This window comes from Nipponia nippon, unplaced genomic scaffold (genome assembly GCF_047370975.1).
Source record: "Nipponia nippon isolate SJK-2023a ecotype South Korea unplaced genomic scaffold, ASM4737097v1 scaffold_25, whole genome shotgun sequence".
Lineage (NCBI taxonomy): Eukaryota > Metazoa > Chordata > Aves > Pelecaniformes > Threskiornithidae > Nipponia > Nipponia nippon.
This window is the reverse complement of record NW_028262342.1, coordinates 6,047,454-6,064,946: the sequence shown is the minus strand read 5'-3', so window position 1 is coordinate 6,064,946 and position 17,493 is coordinate 6,047,454. Positions and strand designations below refer to the sequence as shown.

The following is a 17,493-nucleotide window of genomic DNA, read 5'->3' as shown; positions in this document are numbered from 1 at the left end:
CTAAATTTCCCTGCTGGTCAGAGTCAAGGTCCTGTGCGTCCATTCTGTAACTATCGGTGGCTACCGTCGACATTAAGAGGACAAAGCACTTGTTGATTTCGGGACGGAGACGTGCCCATCTACAAACTGTGGTGGTTGTGAACTGATCTACTGATTCAGTGATGCTCTGAAGGCTTAAACTTAAAGCTTCTTCCTTCCTCCCCCTTGGCACAACTCAACGTTCAGCACGTTTCAAAGCTTTGGTATTCTGATTTCTCGGACAGTTGATATCTAAAGCCTGGAGTTACTATGTCAACTCTTGAGTTTTATTTATGTATGCTACCATTTAGACTTTCATCTTTTCGGGTAACTTAATGAAAATGTCGGGGTGGGAGGGAGCAGAACAATTCCTCTAGTGTTTTGGACCAAACATGCTGCCAAGGGTGGCGGTGGGGGTCAGTCCATCCAGCCTTACTTCGAATTATCAGGGATGATACAATATCAGTGTGAAAGCAGCAGCTCTACAGTACAGCTAGAATACCCCCCTCCCCTCTTGTTGTACTGTACCAAAGCTTGGGGGGGTTGGTGCTTTTGGCTGATGTGAACAGGGTTCTGGGGTGGGCAGTCAGGATTCCTCTCGTAGTCTGCGGTAAATTGGCAAACTGAGAATTGGTTTAAGTGCCTCTGGGTTCCAAGAATCGCTCCCCCGAGCTGCTGGCTCATCTTCTACCGGGAAGCGACGGCTGCTCGGACTCGTCTTCAAACACCATCGGCTTTGTGTGACCTCCCGCCAGCCGTGCGGCACCCTCGTCGGCACCGACCTGGGGGCGAGCATGTGCCCGGGCCGGCGAGCTTGGAACCCGGTACTGCCGCAGGACCAACCGTGCTCTCCTTGGGCACCCCCCGGGAGCCTCCCTTTGGTCTCCCCTGCATCCTGCCCCACTGCTGCGGCTTGAGCTGCGTGTAGGAGTGCGCGCCGAGGCAGGACTGGAGTTACTGGTCTGCCACGGGTGCCTACCCGCAGTCCGAATTTGTGACCCTGCAGAAAATAGCTGAGACGGGGGTGCATCGCATACCCTGCCGCCAGCGATCGTTTTCCCCAGCAGATATATTTTGAATTATTATTTTAAATTTTTTGAAGAACTTTAGTCTCTTCCTGCTCTGATGTACGAAGCTGTAGGGGCCCTCAGGCATTTGCTGCTGGCAGAGGAAAAAATCAGTTGTTTGAGTTGGTTGTAAATACTTCCTCTTTGGAAGAAAACACGTGTGTGCTTTGATAATCCACTGTGATGTCTTAGTTCCTAGAGGAGAAGTTTGAAACCAAAATTTAGAAAACTGCTGTTCCTGGCTCCAGAAGAGTCGCCCAGCCCCTTTATCCCGCCGAAGGACTTTCTCCCGTGAGGCTTCGGCCGGGAGCGAGGAAGAGCCTGGCGAGGAAGGCTTCCCCCTCCCCGCTTCCCTCCTCCTGCTCTGTCGCCAGCCTTTGTCAGCCCGGGCGCTGCCGGTGGGACGGGATTTGCCGTACGCCATGGTTTCTGTAAATATTTTATTCCTCCATTTTATATTTGTATTCTATTTAAGGTATTGTATTAAACGTAGTCTGGCCGCCTCCGCCTTCACCGGTAGTTGAACTGTTCCACATGACAGCCGTTAACAGTGTTTTTAAATAAACCTGGCATAGGAGAGGTGGCGGTGCGTGGTCTGTCTGTCCGTGGGGGTGGCGGTGCGTGGTCTGTCTGTCCGTCCCGGTGGGCGCCACCCCGGCGGGGAGCAGTAGAGAGGGCGGTCCTCCCAGCTTCCTAGAGCGGCCGGGTCCGCCAGTGTCCCACAGCTCTTTGCGCGCTCCCGCCGTGCTCAGCGGCTTCCGGCGGCGCGGGCGGCGGGAGCGTGTGCCGGGCAGCGGCAGCAGCAGCCATGGCGTACCGCGGGCAGGGCCAGAAGGTGCAGAAGGTGATGGTGCAGCCCATCGTATCCTTCCTGAGGCGGGGCGGCCTCGTCTCGGAGCCGCGGGGAGGGCGGGCGGGGCGCGGGGCCTGGCGGGGGGGAGCGGGCGGGAGGGAGGGAGCGGCGGTGCGGGCTCCTGAGGCGCCGGAGGGCCCCGAGGGCCGCGTCCCTCCCCCAGGACTCGTTGCCGTGCTGCGTCCTTAACGCTCCGCTCCAGAACCTCATCTTCCGCTACCTACAGAACGTGAGTACCGCGGCCGGGCGAGGGGGGCGGCCCGGTGCCTCTTGCAGGGGCGGGTGGCCGCGGTGGGGACCGGGCCCCGCACCGGATGGGCGTTGCGCAGTTTTTAATTCGGGTTTTGAAGCCGGTTTCTGTTGAACTGAAGACCTTGCTGTCGTTCGGATACGTGAGAAGAACAGCTAGTTCCGAGTTCAGCGTTTCCTTCTCACCTTAAGGAATTCCCTCTGTAACAGGCGTTTGGTCTTGCAGCCCGGTGTGCAGGGATATTTTCTGTGACAGTGCTAAAATCTGTGTCACGTAAGAATACCCTGCCTGTGAGGAGGTTTCTGTTACACGGCCTGATACAGACTGGGACAAATCCATAAATATTAATACGGACTCTGAACTTAATGAACTATTTCCAAGTGCTGGTAGTCATTACTGTCTGCTGTGGCAATACCAAGGAAAAAACCAGCACCTTTCTCTCAGGTTGCAAGGCAAAAACTGAAACGTTGGTCTAGTTTTCTAAATAAATTTATTTAAATAAAGTCTGAATTAGAACCCAATGAGGAAATGGCCTCAAGTTGTGCCAGGGGAGGTTTAGATTGGATATTAGGAAAAATTTCTTCACCCAAAGGGTTCTCGGGCACTGGCCCAGGCTGCCCAGGGCAGGGGCTGAGTGCCCCTCCCTGGAGGGATTTAAAAGCTGGGGAGATGTGGTGCTGAGGGACACGGGTTAGTGGTGGCCTTGGCAGCGCTGGGTTAACGGTTGGACTCGATGATCTTAAAGGTCTTTTCCAACCTCAACGCTTCTATGATTCTATGTTCATCAATGAACGTGTAAAGTATTTACAACGTAGCATAATACCTTAAAAATACCCAAGGCCGTAACTGAAACCACGTGTGAGAGTTTCCCTTCTGGGTGCCGCAGAGCCGTAGTGGCCGTGGGCAGCCCGGGGCGCTTAATGCGTAGGAGAGGACAAAGTTGCTTGCAGTGTTTATGTTCCTGTTTTGCTCTCCTCCTCCACCGTTCTGCAGAGGTCCAGGATCCAGGTGTGGCTCTATGAGCAAGTGAATATGCGGATAGAAGGCTGCATCATTGTGAGTATCAGGATGTCCCCTTGTTGTTGTTTTCATTGTTTTGGGTTTTTTTCAGGTTCATAAGATTATTTCTTCCTGTCAAGAAGAGCGAGCATGGTGTGGGGGGGTGGAAATACTTCATGTCTCTCCAGTGAATAGGCTTAATTGCCCAGCCCACATCAGCACAGCTGAGGATAGTTTGTGTCGTTGTTGCTGAAGTTTAGAGCGGGGGACTTGGCTCACTGACTGCTTTTGTTGCTGATTTTTAGGGCTTTGATGAATATATGAACTTGGTGCTGGACGACGCAGAGGAGATTCACTCCAAAACAAAATCCAGGAAACAGCTGGGTATGTCAGTATGTCTGTGTAAGCTGAGCGATGGCTGAAACCTGGCTGCGTGAGCCTTCCAAATAGCAACGCTTTAAAGCACAAAACGCATAAAGAGAGCGTTGAGTTTGAAGTGCGGTGAGCAGATACTGGCTAGATCTCGGTTCCTGCTGTTTGTTGAGCTGGTGGCGGTGTTGAATGTGTGTTGAATGTGTAGGAGAATCTGCCTGAGACTGGTTTTTGCCTTTCGAACGTGTGTGACACCATACGGACAGCAAATCCATACGTACGGACAGCACCGTACGGACTGCACTGCGCCTTCCTGCAGCCAGGGTGGCTGGAGGGGTCCAGTCAGGCTCCTCTCAGCCTAACGCAGGCGGCCCTGAGCGCTTCTGACACTTGCTGTGTCATCTCCGAGTTGAAGCAGGAGGCGCCTAAGTGGCGGTAGTTAATATTTACCACCTGCTGGTGAGGATAAAGAGCAGTCTGTGACGAGTGACAGGTTCGGGCCCTTAGTGGGGACAGAGTGCTGTTCGAACACCGAGCGCTGGAGTGGAGATTGTGTCTGAATCGTTGTAGTGCGAGTTGTGAATGCGGGCCCCGCACCACCGCGCGTGCAGTCCTGGAGTGCAGCCAGCTGGGAAGGGGCTCCCTGTTAGTGATGAAAACCCGGCCGGTTACCGTGTGGGCGTCTTCTCGCAAGCACCTTTGCCCTGGTGAAGTGTTTTCTGAAAACGTGAGGTTATCGTCAGAGCCTGGGAGCTCTCTAATCCCCCGTTTCCTTTCTCTGTGTTGCAGGTCGGATCATGTTAAAAGGGGACAATATCACTCTGCTACAAAGTGTTTCTAACTAGGATTTGTTGTTCTTCGCCTAGAACAGTGGCTGCGGTGCTTCGGAGCGAATGCAGTGCTAGTAGGAGCCCTAGACAGGCAGTTACGCGTAACGGGGGTCGCATGCAGATTTGAAAACTGTGCGTTCCTTTGTGCGAGTAATTTTTTTTTTTTTTTTGTAGTTTGAAACGATGCAAAATGTATTTCGTAAATAAACATTTTTCACATTAACTGTAAACGTAAATCTGCTTGCTTTCAGTCTCGTGCCCTTCTGTGAGTAGAGAAGGGGGAGAAATGTATTCAGAGTGATTTTCAGCGTGGCTCTGCGTAGTCTCTGATAAATATCGGCGCGTTCTGGAGCGTTACGTCTGCGTAAGGTGGGCTCCTTCAGGACACGGGGGCGGCGTGCGGTCCCCAAGCTTGCGTGGTTCCAGCGAGGGACTTGGGGCTGTGGCACGGTAATCCAACGGGTACAAACTTCACTGGGAGGCGTGCTTGTAACTAACGTTTACCTTCAGGTCAGAGAAGCGGAGAGGGCAGTTGGTTTGGATTAAATCTCTCTAATTTCTTGCTGCTTTGGGCAGAGTCTCTAACCATGGCACTGTTAAATAAGTTGGGATATCAGATGGATCAGTTGGGCTTTTATCATGTTGGATTATTATTATTATTATTATTATTATTATTATTATTATTATTATTATTATTATTATTATCCGTTTGAGGATCTGGCTGTTCTGTTTAAGTTTCCACAAGAGACGTGCGTTGCTCATCACGTCAACAAAAGATAAGTTCCCGAGCTTACTTGGGACTGACAGTCCCCTCTGCTGCTTTCTGATGTAAAGAAAGAGAAAAAAGAAAGTTTGGGCTGTAATTGTAACTCACAGACTAAGATGACGTGGATGGAGAGAAATGAATCTTGGTCCACAGGCTGCACTAGAAATCATTTAATAAGCGTTCAGTATTTCAAAACTTAAATTTGTGTGTTATCTTAAGCATGAAAATTAATAAATTGAAGATAGAAGACTTCTTGCTTCAAAGGGTAAAAATACACGAGTCTTCTGGCAGAGATCATCCGGCATCTGCCATCCCAGCAAGTCCTGCGCTGGGAGCATCGCAGCAGACGTTCATGGTGAGGAGCTTTTGCGAGGCAGCATGACGTGCTGCAGCGGCTGAAGCAGCTCCAGCCGTACGGCCTGCTGCCGGGCTCAGTAGGTTTGCGTTTGTGCTCACCAGCTGCAGAGCCCTTTCGACACAGAGTAAGCAGAAATCACCTCCCAGTCTCGTTCAGTAACAGAAGTCATCACCAGAAGCCAGCGCATATGGAATAAAACAGTGTTGTAAGAAGTGGCCTGCATCGGCTTTCCCTTTTGTCCTTGGCGTACCCAGTGAGGCTTTCGGGGGAGGCAGGAACGAGTTGCCACGGTCAGTGGTTCAGGTGTCGCAGCACGGGGGGGTTGTGATGCTGTAAAACTCACCTGCCTGCGTCTCTTTGCTGTCACAGACAGGTGATGGCCTTGAGACTCTAAAAATGCAGACTCTCTTCCAAGTAATTTTGAAGTAACTTCGAAGCAATCACTTCTCTTCCAAAGTGTTTGCAACTTTTTACTAATAGTGTGTGTTTAGAAAGCGGTTATTTAACGGGATCTGTTGCATCACGTTGCTTGGCTCCAGTTTATCCAGGGCCACTGAAATAAAACTGGCTCGGAGCCTGCAAGGGTCTGTCCTTCCGCTTTGCACATGGCTGGCGAGCGGCTGCTTTTTGGGAAGAATTGGACATTAGGAGAAATAGCTCGTCCTTATCAGCCGTGCTGCTGCCAGCTCCAAATTGTGCACTTCAAGACACCGTAATGCCTCCTAAAGCTCCTCTGCTCTTTGATATTATCAAATTAGCGCGAATGAACGTCAATATTGGAGTAGGTTGATGATGGGAGGAAGGAAGTCCAGGCTAATCAGCTCTGAAGCATCTCGTGATAAGGTACCAAAATAGGCAGCAATTATGTGCGTGGGGGAGCTGCAGGAGAAGAGGAGGAGAAGCTCCCCAGAAGGAAGCCGTGACAACTGCAGAAAGGCTGCAGGAGAGTGCGGGCGTGTGTGGATGTCCAGGAGGAAACACAGCCCCATTGTCTGAGGAGCGCCCGGCCACGGAGCGCTGTGGTCCAAGAACAGAGCTTCTAGGCATTACCAGCACATAGCCGGGACACAAAAACAATTCTGGCTTTGCCGAACTGGCTTCCCAAGAAGCACTTGTCTGTCCTCATAAAAACCACAGGACTGACTCATCTAAACGCTTGCTGATTTTTTAACCCCGAATCCTTCCAGCTTCCTGAGCGTTTCCAAGCTGCAGGCAGCAAGAAGGTAACGTCCATGAGCCGCGGGAGCCCTGCGGTGCCAGAATGAGACCCAAACTGGCTGCAAAAGAGTGTGGTAGACAGAAGGGGGTGCTGCGGGCTCGGCCAGCTCCCCCTGCCCCTCCAGCGAAGTGTCATAAGCCTCCGCAGGAACACAGAGTTCCCCAGCATTCAAGCAGCTTTATTGGCTCCCAAACAACCTGGAAGAAAGCAAACTGGGCTGTCTGGTGCGGGGCTGCTCGCAAACGGTGCGGCGGCCGGACAGGGTGCCTGGATCTCCCGGGCACCGGCACCTTCCCGGCTCCTCCGCAGCCTGGGGTGTCCTGCTCCAGGAGGGGATGAGGAGCAGAAGGCTCTGATTTTGGCTGAGCAAGAGGCAGTGAGGAGGAGCAAGGTAGAGTGAACGCTTACAACTGGGCTCTGTCTTTAGAAAACCCCGGGCGCTTGGCTTTCTGCTGCCTGGAAGCCGGTTGCGTTTGCTTTTGCAAATTGTACTTTTCCATAAGGCGCAAATTCCTCTCCCTCCAGCGCGGGAGTGGGGGGGGTCGGGGGGGGGGCCTGTAAAGGCTCCTTTTGAAGAAGATGCCTTGAGGTGGCGTTATTAGAAGTGCCCTGGCGTGCTGGATTATTGCAGCGCGATGTCATGTTGTGGCGCAAATACCACGCTGCAGTGTTCACCCATGTCTAGGAAACAAAGTGCCTATGGTGGGGTTTGCCAGAGAAAGTTTTCTTACTGCTACCAGCGCTCAGATATCTGTCACAACCGAAAATCGAGCTGACGGTAGTTTTAGATACCATCTCCCCGTACCCGAATGTCTGTTCTGTAGAAATAGAGCTCGCTCTTTCTTAAAAAGCGAGCGACTGAGACCTGCTTCTGCACGAGTGATGGCACAGCTTGCAGACAGCAGAGCTCTCTACCATGCGGCGTTTCGGTTTGAGACTGTCGCGCTGATGGTGGCGGGCAGATGAGAGCCCGCTCAGATCCAGGTGGGGCTCTGCAGTGTTTGATTTTCTTCTTTCTTAAAAGTGTTAGCACCTTCAACAGCACTGGAAGGTGCTTTGAGTAAATATTTGTCCCTTTTCCCTGCCTGTGGCTTTGGGGTTCTGGGAAAAAGGCTGCATTTCTTCCCTTTTGCACTTGGGAATTGCTTGCCCTGGCCCAGCCCAGTCCTTTTGCGGGATGAGACTCTCCGTGCTTGTGAAAGAGCCCCCCGAGGAGGGAGGCAGAGTGGTCCTGCCTTTCCAGAGGGGAGCAGTTTCTCTGTGGTTCTTTGGTAGCATGCAATGATTTATAGGACAATTTTATATATGCTTGAACCTAAACCTCTGTGCCAGCCCGCTGCCTGCAGGTTGCTGCCCTTCCTGGCTCTGAAAGGCATCGTTGCGCTTTTGCTCAGGCTCCGTGGGATGCGGTGGGCTCCGTCCTCGGGCGGGACGTGGGTCTGTGTTGGCAGGACACCGCAAACAGGAGCAGACGCCCCGCGTAGCCCCTGGCTGCTTGCTGAGCTTGGGCTGCCTCCAGCATTCCCTGTCTTTTCAGGCCTGTAACCTTCTGAGTGTCTGTAAAATAAGCGAACGGGGAGAGGGCATGTGTAGCTGCCTGGGCTGTACAAGGGGAAAATCGCCTTTCCCTCCGTCACGCTCTGCCGCCACCCTTGATCCCTCACAGCTCCCTTCTCCCGAAGCCTCACCACCTCGTGCTTTAGTGCACATTATCTGGGAACTTATTTCAAGTGCTGGTATGTTTTAAGGATTGTGTGCCTAAAAATAATAGTATCAAACAGACAACAGTGGAAGGTCAAGGACTCAAACGGCTTAGAAGCTGTCCCCTTAGGGCAGCATCTGAATATGGAAAACTTGTGTGGAGGGTAGAGGCAGGCGCTGGGGGAGAGCAGCCTTAACGCGCTGTAATGCTTTCCGAAATTCCCTGCCTGTTCTTGTTCCAGTCCCACATGGGCATGGAACCGTTTGGGATTGTTTTTGCCATTTTTCTCTCCCTGGGCAATAAAACCGGTCCCCTCTTTGGCTGAAGATGGGGTTGGTACCCATGACAAGCGGATAGGACGCCGTGGGGAGAGGAGTTTGCTGGGCAGCCATTTTGCCCTCCTTCCCCCAAAGCCCTTGCAGAAGGGCTCTCATCGCACACAATGTCAAAAACTGGCTCCAGCAGGTTTTGTTCGTGGCAGTACCCTCCGTTGGCAGCCCACACACAAGGTGCCCAGCATGGCTGCCCCCCCGTCGTGCCTTTTCACATTCATACCCACCAGGGGCATCATTACTATTGTTTGTAACATCTCTTGGAAAAATGAGTCATGGGCATTTTGCCTGCCCTCAGCAGGGAAACTCTGCCACATTAGCAGCAGCAACGCCCGCCCCCCCGCGCCGCTGCCTCGCATACCAGCAGGCCCCTCCGTGCGAGGAGCCGGCCTTGCCTCCCTGAAGTTGGTCCGTGTTACTGCTTTTCTTGCCAGCGGTAACCTGGGCTTCAGGGAGGGTGGTGTCCCCTGATTCCCCATGCACAAAAGCCTGGATGGAGTTCAGCTCAAGGTGGCGTAGCAAACGCCGTCACCCAAAAGATGACCCTGTTCCCGCAGGTCGTCTTCCCTCCTGTGCCTTGAGCTGCAATGTTTAAGCCCAATTTTCCTGCACTTGACTTTGGGCCCTGTTCCCACCCAGCACAGCATCACGGTGGGTAACGTTTTCTGGGCTTCTCCCACAACGATACCATTTTGTCTGATAGAGATCGTCATTTACAGCTCTGCTCCGTGGGGCAGGCTGTCACCTAACTGCAGGATTTGGGGTATAGACGTGATAAAACAAAGCCACGAGACAGCTTCAGGTTTGGGCAGTTTATTTTACTGACACACGAGTATTTATTGCGACCCAGGATGCTCGGGTCCTATTCCAGGTTTTGCCTGTCTCACCAGAAAAGCCGTATGAGATCAGGTTTGCAGAAGGATTCGCCATACTGCAAGGGCCAGAGCTTCAAAAGCAGGCTGAGCTTTCCTGCGGGTCCAGCCCTGATTCTGGCTGCTGCTTTTCAGAATTTTGCCTTATCTGCTATTCTTCAATCTCTTGTCTGTGAAATAGGAGCAATATCTAATAGTCCCCTGGGGGGCCGATGGCTGATGGAGTGGTGTGATGTCCTCAGCTGAGTGGAACAGCGCTGCACCGACCTGCTGTCTGTGTGGCTCTCCTGCTGCCAGGCAATCTGGTTCGTAAATAAATCGGAGTTTTCCGGGGACGCTTCTCTCCTTCTCTGTGCTCCCCGTTGGGTGGGTTCAGAGTTAAGGGGACTGTTCAGGTGGTCGTTTTTCACCTCGTAAACTGAGCTAGAAGTAGGCCAGGTCCAGCTGGTGAGGGATCTTATAGGGTTGCCGGACCTCAGTTGCGTTTTGTACGTTAAGATGCTACAAAACAGAGGGGAAGTTTGACCAGGCGCCATACCCCGAGCATTTGACCCGGACACCGGGGTCCCCCGCTGCCCAGGGGCACCCAGCGTGCCCGACCGCGGCTCGTGTCGGTGGCACCTGCGGAGCCGCTCTCTGCCCCTCGAGCGCTCGTCACCCTGCGGAGCCCCGGGCTGCTCGTGGGGCCCCTCCGCCGTGCCAGGGGCAGGTGGCGGGGGGACGGGAGGGCAGCGCCAACGGGAGCTGTGCTTCGGTGGAGATGGGCTGTCGAGTTAGCAGTGCAGCAGGTACCGAGCATCCGCTCTTGAAAAGGCTTTGTTCTCAGCTGGGGCACGGCAGACCGTACTGCACCGCTGCCTCCTCCCCGAAGTACAGTGTTTTGGAGCCCATCCCTTTATCGTAAATCAACAACAGAGCTAATATTCATATCGAGGAAGTGAGATAATATCAGAGCCCAAGGTGGGCTCCGAAGTGGGTGCATGAGACATGCACAAGTTGGAGGGGAGAGGGAAAGGGGGGCTGCGGTAGGAGCTCTTTATCTGAGAGGAAATTGCACTGTTCAAGGGGGAGAGAGCGTCTGCGTGTCTATATGTGTGTGCGCGCACAGTTGTGTAAATAACACTTGCCAGGAGCATGAAAGAGCCCCCGGTGCAGGACAGGCTTGCTGCCAGCGCCGGGGGTCGGGTCGGCATGTGGCAAACGCAGGCTGATCTGTGCGCACCCAGGCTGGGTCCGGCCCCGATGGCGACCGGTCACTGCCACCTCCCTGGGCTGGCAGCCTGAGAGGGCCAGAGCGAGTCCCCGGGAGGCTCAGGGGATCGTGGCAGAAGCAGCCAAAGCGGCGTCGGAGCTCCCGGAGCCATGGGCTGCGGTCCCCAGGGGACGGGTACCCTTGGTACCCAGCGTGCTCGACCTCTGCGCGCTGCGGCCGGGCTCCCCAAGGGAGGAAACGTCCCCTTGCTCCACGGCGGGGACACGAGGCCCCGGGGAGCAGAGGGATTTGGTTAGAGGCAGGCAGCGCAGCAGTGCCAAGATCCACTGTCTCTTATCACACCTTACCTGTTTTTCCCAAATAGCTTCTATTGATGCCCAAACAAATCCCTCGGTGCTTTTTCCAGAAATTAATCTTTGAGGCATTTGGGAGGCAAGGTCCACCCTCATCTTCTGATCAGAAGCAGTGGGAATTCCCAGGATTAAAACATAAACAAACCAACCCAGGTTGAATGTATACCTTTATTAGTTGCCATTGCTTCCCTCTCTTTGAAAAACCCGAAACCTGTTATTTGTTCTTGGGAAGCCGAGCTTGGTCTGGGGCTACCGACGGCCTGAGCTGGGCTTTTCACCCCTCCAAGGGTGACGAGCCCAGGGGGTCGCTGGTGGCCGGGCAGCACCAAGGTGCGTTTGGGCAGTGGGGAAAGACGGGGGCAGCTGAGCTGAGCCCAGACCTCGTTCAGCCTCTCAGCCCTCCGGCGAGCGGGCTGCGGTCCAGGGGGCCCGGGGAGCGATGGGGGGCCGGGCCGCGCAAGCCAGCTCTTCCAGCCTGTCTGGGACCACTCTGCGGGTTATCCAGGAGGGTGGTCGGACCCCGGGGGAGCGGGGCTCCGCTGCGTCTGAGCCCAGCTCCCTGCGTGGTGGTGGGGCATGGCAGCGAAGCTGTCCCAGGCTGATTGAGTTTCTGCGGGGTGGGTGTCCCCTTCCCCCCACTGAGCTTGCCAGCGCTGCTTTGCCGGGCCCCAGACCCCTCCTGGGGCTCAGCCTGGGCTCCCTGGATGAGTTACTCCCTTCCCCAGCTGCTGTGAGCAGCCTCAGGATGAAAGGGTGTCTCTGGGGAGAGCGTATCTCTTTCCTGCTCCATCAATCTCCCAGCCCACCTCCGGCACCGCCTGATGAGCCGGGGCAGCGGCAGGCTCCGGAGGGCTCAGCTGTGGGCTGGAGATGGCTCCCTGCTCCTTCCCCCTCCCCCAGCTTTTGCATAGCACCCAGATTTATTTTTACATAGGAAGGAGTGATGCAAATAAGTCCTGGGCCTGGGGTGCCACACAAACAGTGAAGGGAGGACCCAGGGCCTCGTGGTCCTTTCCCAAGTCCCTTCAATGGTCCCAAGTACCTTTTGCTTGGTACTGATGGAGAAGTCGGGCTCTGCAGCGGCCAACAGCAAACGCCCCTTGCTCTGCGCCCCTGGGGGATGTCAGTCTTCAGGGGATGCTGTGTGATGAGAGGAGGCAGCAAAAACGTAGGGATGTTGCAAGGCGGCCACGGTGCTCGTCTTGCGGGTACGGCGAGGGGAGCGCCAGCAAATGCCGCTGGGAAGGCAGCGGGGCCGCAGCCCCGTCCAGCGCGGCCGGAGCCTGGGCACCTCCCCGGGCTGCGGGCCAGCAGCAGCGCAGCAGCTCCGTCCTGCTCTGCTGCAGAGGTGGGCGGCTCCTGGCAGCGGATGGGGCTTGGGCTCCCACCGTAAATGCCAGGTGGGATTTTCCCCCTCGCCCTGGCACAGGTTTGCTGGAGTCCGCAGGGATGGAGACAGTGACCTCAGCCCCTGCGGGCTGAACCCTCCCTGCTCTCGCCCCATCTCTGTGGGGCGTGGGGGTTTCTCTGCATGCTCCCTGCTCGGATGGGTGGTCCCGGCACCTCTGCCAGTGCTGTGCCGGGCCGTGCCCTGGCCTGCGCGGGCACAGGCGGGTGTAGCGTGCCGTGCCTTTTTAGGAAGGGTGGTGGGGAGGGGGTGGGGAAGAAAACATGCCTGCCTCGTTATTTAGTGTCCCACACACAGAGCCTGCCTGGCCCTCGGGAAACCTCCATCCACTGCGCGGCTGGGATCTGCAGCGAAAGCAAACAATGGGATCCCCAGAGACAACAATGCCCCATTGTCCTTTGAAGCCATAACAATGAAACAATAGACCACAGTCTGCTCCCTTTATTCCCAGGCACGCCCCCCCGCAGCCCCATCCCGCGGCCCCGGGGCCGTCTGCGTTCGGGGCTCACGCCATCCCCGAGGAGCCGCCGCTCGCTGCCCCCAGCCCGTCCCGCACGCTCCCATCCCTCGTTTGCGGGGTGAGTCTCAGGGGTCCCCATGGCCTCCCCGTCCACATGGGTTGTGCCTGAGCGGAGGAGGAGGTGGCTTCTAGCGGGCTTTGATCCTTGGGGTTTCATCAGCGGGAGGGATGGAGAAGTCCCGTTAGGTCATGCGGTCCGTGCCCCGGAGAACAGCGGGGCTTTGTTGTCTCCGGGGATGGCCGCTTGTCAGCTCTCGCCGTCACGGCACTCCCCGAAGGTTTCCTGGTGTATCCTCCTCCTCGTGGGGTTAGAAACAACCCCCGTGGCTATGCCTACCCTGGTCGCTGCAGACACCCTCAAATGTCCTCCTGGGGAGGAGGCGGGAGGGGATGGAGGCAGGAGGAGGGGAGGGGGTGCAAGGGGACCCCACCATCCTGCAGGAGCTGGGGCACCTTGGGGACCTTTGAGCTGCTTTCCAGACACCTCTGCTTTCTTCCCTCTGCCTCCTGGCTGCACCCAGCCATCCGCAAGGATCAAGCCCTCAGCTCTCTTCGCTTCCCTGTGGTCCCCAGAAGGTGCCGGGGCTGTCTCGGAGCAGAGGGGTGAATCCCCTCCCTGCTTTGCCAGATGGGCTGCAGCAGCCCTGGGCACTGGTGGCTGGGGGGGCCCACCCCGGAGCCCCGAGGGGCCCTCTCCGAGGGCACCCGGTCACCGTGCAGCATGGGGGAGATGCTGGGGGGGGCACTGGGCAGTGGGAACGCTGCTATGCAGCAGCCTTGGTGTTTCCTGCCATTGAAGACCCTCCTCGTTCCTTCACTGGCTCCCGAAAGACAGGGACAGGGGAGAGGCAAGGTTGTCATTAGCTGGGGACTGCCAGGGCCAGGGCTTGGATCTGGTGTGGATCAGGGCTCAGATCCCCATCCTGGCTCTGGGAGTCAGAGCAGGCGGTACGCTGGCCCTGGGCACCTCTCCGTGCCTTTGCTGGCCCTGGGCACCAGTCTGTGCCTCTGCTTCCCCAGCTGTGCCCGTGGCTGTAGCACATGGCCACCATCGTGCCTGCGTCAGCATCCTCGGCTCATCTGGGAGCAGGGCAGCAGTGAATCGGGGTCCGATTTGTCCTTTTCCCGGTGCTCGTTTGTCACGGAGGGAGAGGGGAACCCGGTGCCGGGCTCGGGGATGCCACGGGGACCCTGGTCTCCCCAAAGGCCACCGCCAGGCTCCTCCTGCACCCCGTGGGAGCTCCCGGAGGCCCCCGCTCCTCCCGATTACCTATGGGCAGCCAAACCCACCTGAATAGGTAATGAATGGAGGAGAGAAAAGAGCCCGGAGTACATTGTGTTTCCAACAGGCCGGGAACAATTGCTAAATACAAATCACACAGAGAAAAGGGAGAGAGAGAGAGACAAAAGAAAGAACCCCAGCACAAAGGAGAGGAATGAAATGGTAAGTAAAGTCAAACAAAAAGGAGCCGAGCTGAGACAAAAGAAGGGAACAATATCCCCGAGGCAATAGGCTCCTGAACAATGGGGACAGTGACAGCGGCACAAAGGCACACTGTTTGCAAGTAGACGTTATCTCACACAGCCACTGGCAGGCCTGGCCCTGGCGCTTCTATTTTCAGGGATGCTTTTGTGCTGCACTGAACAATATTCCTTGCATGGCTGCAGATAGAGAGATGAGGGGGGTTTGGTTCTTTTTTTTTGCCTTCCCGGTGCCAGCTCTGTAATAAAAACAGGTTCAGCCCTTCGGAGAGCGAGGGGGTGGGTGGGCAGAGCCAGCCGAGCTGACCCAGCGATGCCAGGGACAGTGCAGCTTGGCTGGCGGATGAGCATCGGCTGATGCCACCTCCTGCAAGGGCCAGGCTGGGACCCTGCGCAGCCGTGGCAGGGCTGGCGCCCCAGCCCCGAGCCTTGCATTTGGCCAGCTGCACTTGCAAGCCTGAAACCAGAACCGGGCAGACCAGAAAGATGGCTTTTCCCAGCTGCTTTTGTTTCGAGCACTCAAGTTTTTAACCTCTGAAGCGTGCGGGCAGGGACAGAGGTGCCCGCTGGGCTGAGAAAACCGCGGGTGCTGGCAGAGGTGCCCGGCTGCTGGCCGGCACGGCTCCCTGCCATCCCTGCACACCCGTCCCCTGCTCCGGGGCCACGGGGAAGCCACCCAGCCCCGACGAGTAGAGGCGACGGCACGGTTTGGAGGGGTTAATCTGCAGGTCACGGCTCTGCCATGCTCGGACACCGCAGTCCGCCGGAGTGGTCTGCCCGCCCTGGGCGAGACTGTCCCCAGCCGATCCAGCCTCTTCTGCCAACCGCCAGCTTTTTGCACAGCCCGGAGCCCCAGGAAAGGGTGGGCAGGCGGCTCCCCTTTTCTCTTGGGGTTGGCAGGAGCTGCCACAGCGAACGGGGCCAGGGCAGGCCGGGGCTCTGCTCTGCGCCCTCTCTCGCCTCCTGCTTGCGCAGCTTGCTGGTCCATTGCTGTCCCCAGCATCCCGCATCCTCGGCTGGCGTAAATCAGTGGTGGCCCCTTGGGATGTGCCGTAGGAGCTAGTGCGTGGCTGCTCCCATCAGACAGGCTTTCCCAGCCCGCGATGGAGAGCTCGTTTGCTTTTGCTGTGCCTGCGATGGTTCATGGGCTCTAGTGGAGCTGGAGCAGGTTTTGTCCAGCTCTTGCCTGTAAAACCCTCCTTCGGAGCCGTCCCAGTTGTCTCCCGATGTCTGGTCCTGCCTGGCAATGGGCTGGCTGCGTTGCGAGCCTGGGGCCACGCTAACGCGGCTACATGCCAGCGCATTTGCCAACAGCGTGGGGTTGTCATTGCAGGGCATGTTATCAAAGCACCCCGTCTGCAGCACCCGGACGCTTTCTGATCCAGCTGGACCCGTCCGTTTGGGCAGGGAGGGATGTTCCCGCAAGGCACCCGGCCCTTCCTGGAGCTCCCGGCATGCTCGTGCCCTTTTCCCCTCTGGTCCCGCACTTGGAAAGCCATCCCTCCTACACCACCCCGCTGCGAGCTGCCACAAGCCGTGGGGACGTCACCCCGTTACCCTAAGTGACTTGGGAGAGGAGAAATCAGGGTGTTGTGAAGACAGAGTCAAGGATGCCCCGTATCGGTGCCGATCTCCTGAGACACCCAGTTTTAGCAGATGGGTTTAGCTCTCACTTGAAGAGCTGCATTTCTGATATCGATCATGTTATCTGAGGGTGCATCCTGTTGCTAAGTTTGGCTGCTTCCTCCGTTCAACAGCTGTTGTGCAGCTACAGCTGCTTTAAACCTGCGCGGCGGGGACAGCCTGCGTCGCAGGGGGGTTTGGTGCTCGTAAAAATGGATCCCGGGTTTCGTGGGACCGTGGTGAGCAGGAGCAATGCAACGGCTCGGAGGTGCCGCGGTGAGCAGGGTTGCATCCTGCCCTTTCCTGCCCGGCCAGTGAATCGTGGCACGACCAGGCGCTGAGGACACGGCGCTGGGGGGAATATTTGGGGCACTAAATCAAAGCAAAGCGGCAGCGTCTTACATTGAAGTTGTTCTCAGGAAAACGGTTCCCTAATCCTGACCGCCTGGTATCTGATTTTGCGGTTGTGTTTCTACACGTGCTCTGAGCTGTGTCTCGAGGTGCAAAGCGAGCACAGGAACAGTCGCTCTCCCCAGGTTAAAGCCCTTGTACCCTCTGCAGCTTGCCGGCGTAGCAGCCCCATGGTCCGCGTCCTGCCTTGCCGGCGGCAGGAGCTTGGCCAGGCCAAACCCTTTGCAAGTCCCCATTTCTGAAGGGTGCATTGGCCCTGCTGTGCGATGGGCACCAGTAAAAATTGCCAGCCCCGGGGACTTTAACCCCCTCTGCCCATGCCAGGGCAGCAGCTCTGCCCTCGCCCCTTGCTCTGGCACTGGGTCGCCGGCTCCCCCAGGCTCTGCCACGCTGGGGAGTCCCCAGTCTCCGCATTTCAAATACCGGGAGGCAGGCTGATGCTCTTTGGTCTTCTTAGGAGAGGCGAGCGCAGCAGCCCGCTCCTCCTGGCTCCGGGCAGCCCTTTCCGAGCATCGCCCAGCCCTCGCTCACCCGGACCATGCAGCCTCTGCTCATCCTCTGCCTGCCTGCCTGTGTCAGGAATTTCTCTCTTCTCCCAAGCCTGGTGGGCAAAGCCAGGCCTGGCTCTTTCTGATATAATTTTGCGAAGTTGGAGCTCTTTGCTGCAATTAGCTGGTATTTAAACCCTCGCTAACCCTTAACATCCTAATGACAATAATAATGATGCTCCACACGTCCTGCAGTGCCACACATCTAAAGATTACACTCGCTAATTAATTAAGCCCCGACCCCCCCCTACTTTCCTCACTGAGGAGAAGAAATAGCTAAGAGTCTCTTAAGAAAGG

The 17,493-nt window shown here is 56.3% G+C and overlaps 2 protein-coding genes across 3 annotated transcripts in view; both read left to right on the top strand.

The window, feature by feature from the left end:
- The first annotated feature begins 43 nt into the window (after nucleotides 1-43).
- On the top strand, nucleotides 44-4,612 carry SNRPE (small nuclear ribonucleoprotein polypeptide E). The gene is made up of 5 exons (XM_087761695.1): nucleotides 44-1,947; nucleotides 2,141-2,167; nucleotides 3,182-3,244; nucleotides 3,493-3,571; nucleotides 4,349-4,612. Exons 1-5 carry the CDS (start codon nucleotides 1,894-1,896, stop codon nucleotides 4,402-4,404), a joined length of 279 nt encoding a protein of 92 aa, XP_087617821.1. The 5' UTR covers nucleotides 44-1,893; the 3' UTR covers nucleotides 4,405-4,612.
- A 2,140-nt stretch (nucleotides 4,613-6,752) lies between these two features.
- The window catches only part of SOX13 (SRY-box transcription factor 13), a 41,681-nt gene continuing 30,940 nt past the window's right edge, over nucleotides 6,753-17,493 (top strand). For both annotated transcript variants that reach the window (XM_087762134.1, XM_087762133.1), the window contains exon 1: nucleotides 6,753-7,123. The gene's annotated coding sequence lies outside the window, so the exon portion shown is untranslated. The remainder of the gene's footprint in view (nucleotides 7,124-17,493) is intronic.

Bases quoted from the DNA above. Each gene is read 5' to 3' on its own strand.
- SNRPE (XM_087761695.1), top strand. From the start codon at position 1,894: ATGGCGTACCGCGGGCAGGGCCAGAAGGTGCAGAAGGTGATGGTGCAG. The intron at 1,948-2,140 runs GTATCCTTCCTG...GCTCCGCTCCAG, and splicing joins AGGTGATGGTGCAGCCCATC to AACCTCATCTTCCGCTACCT. The intron at 2,168-3,181 runs GTGAGTACCGCG...ACCGTTCTGCAG, and splicing joins TCTTCCGCTACCTACAGAAC to AGGTCCAGGATCCAGGTGTG.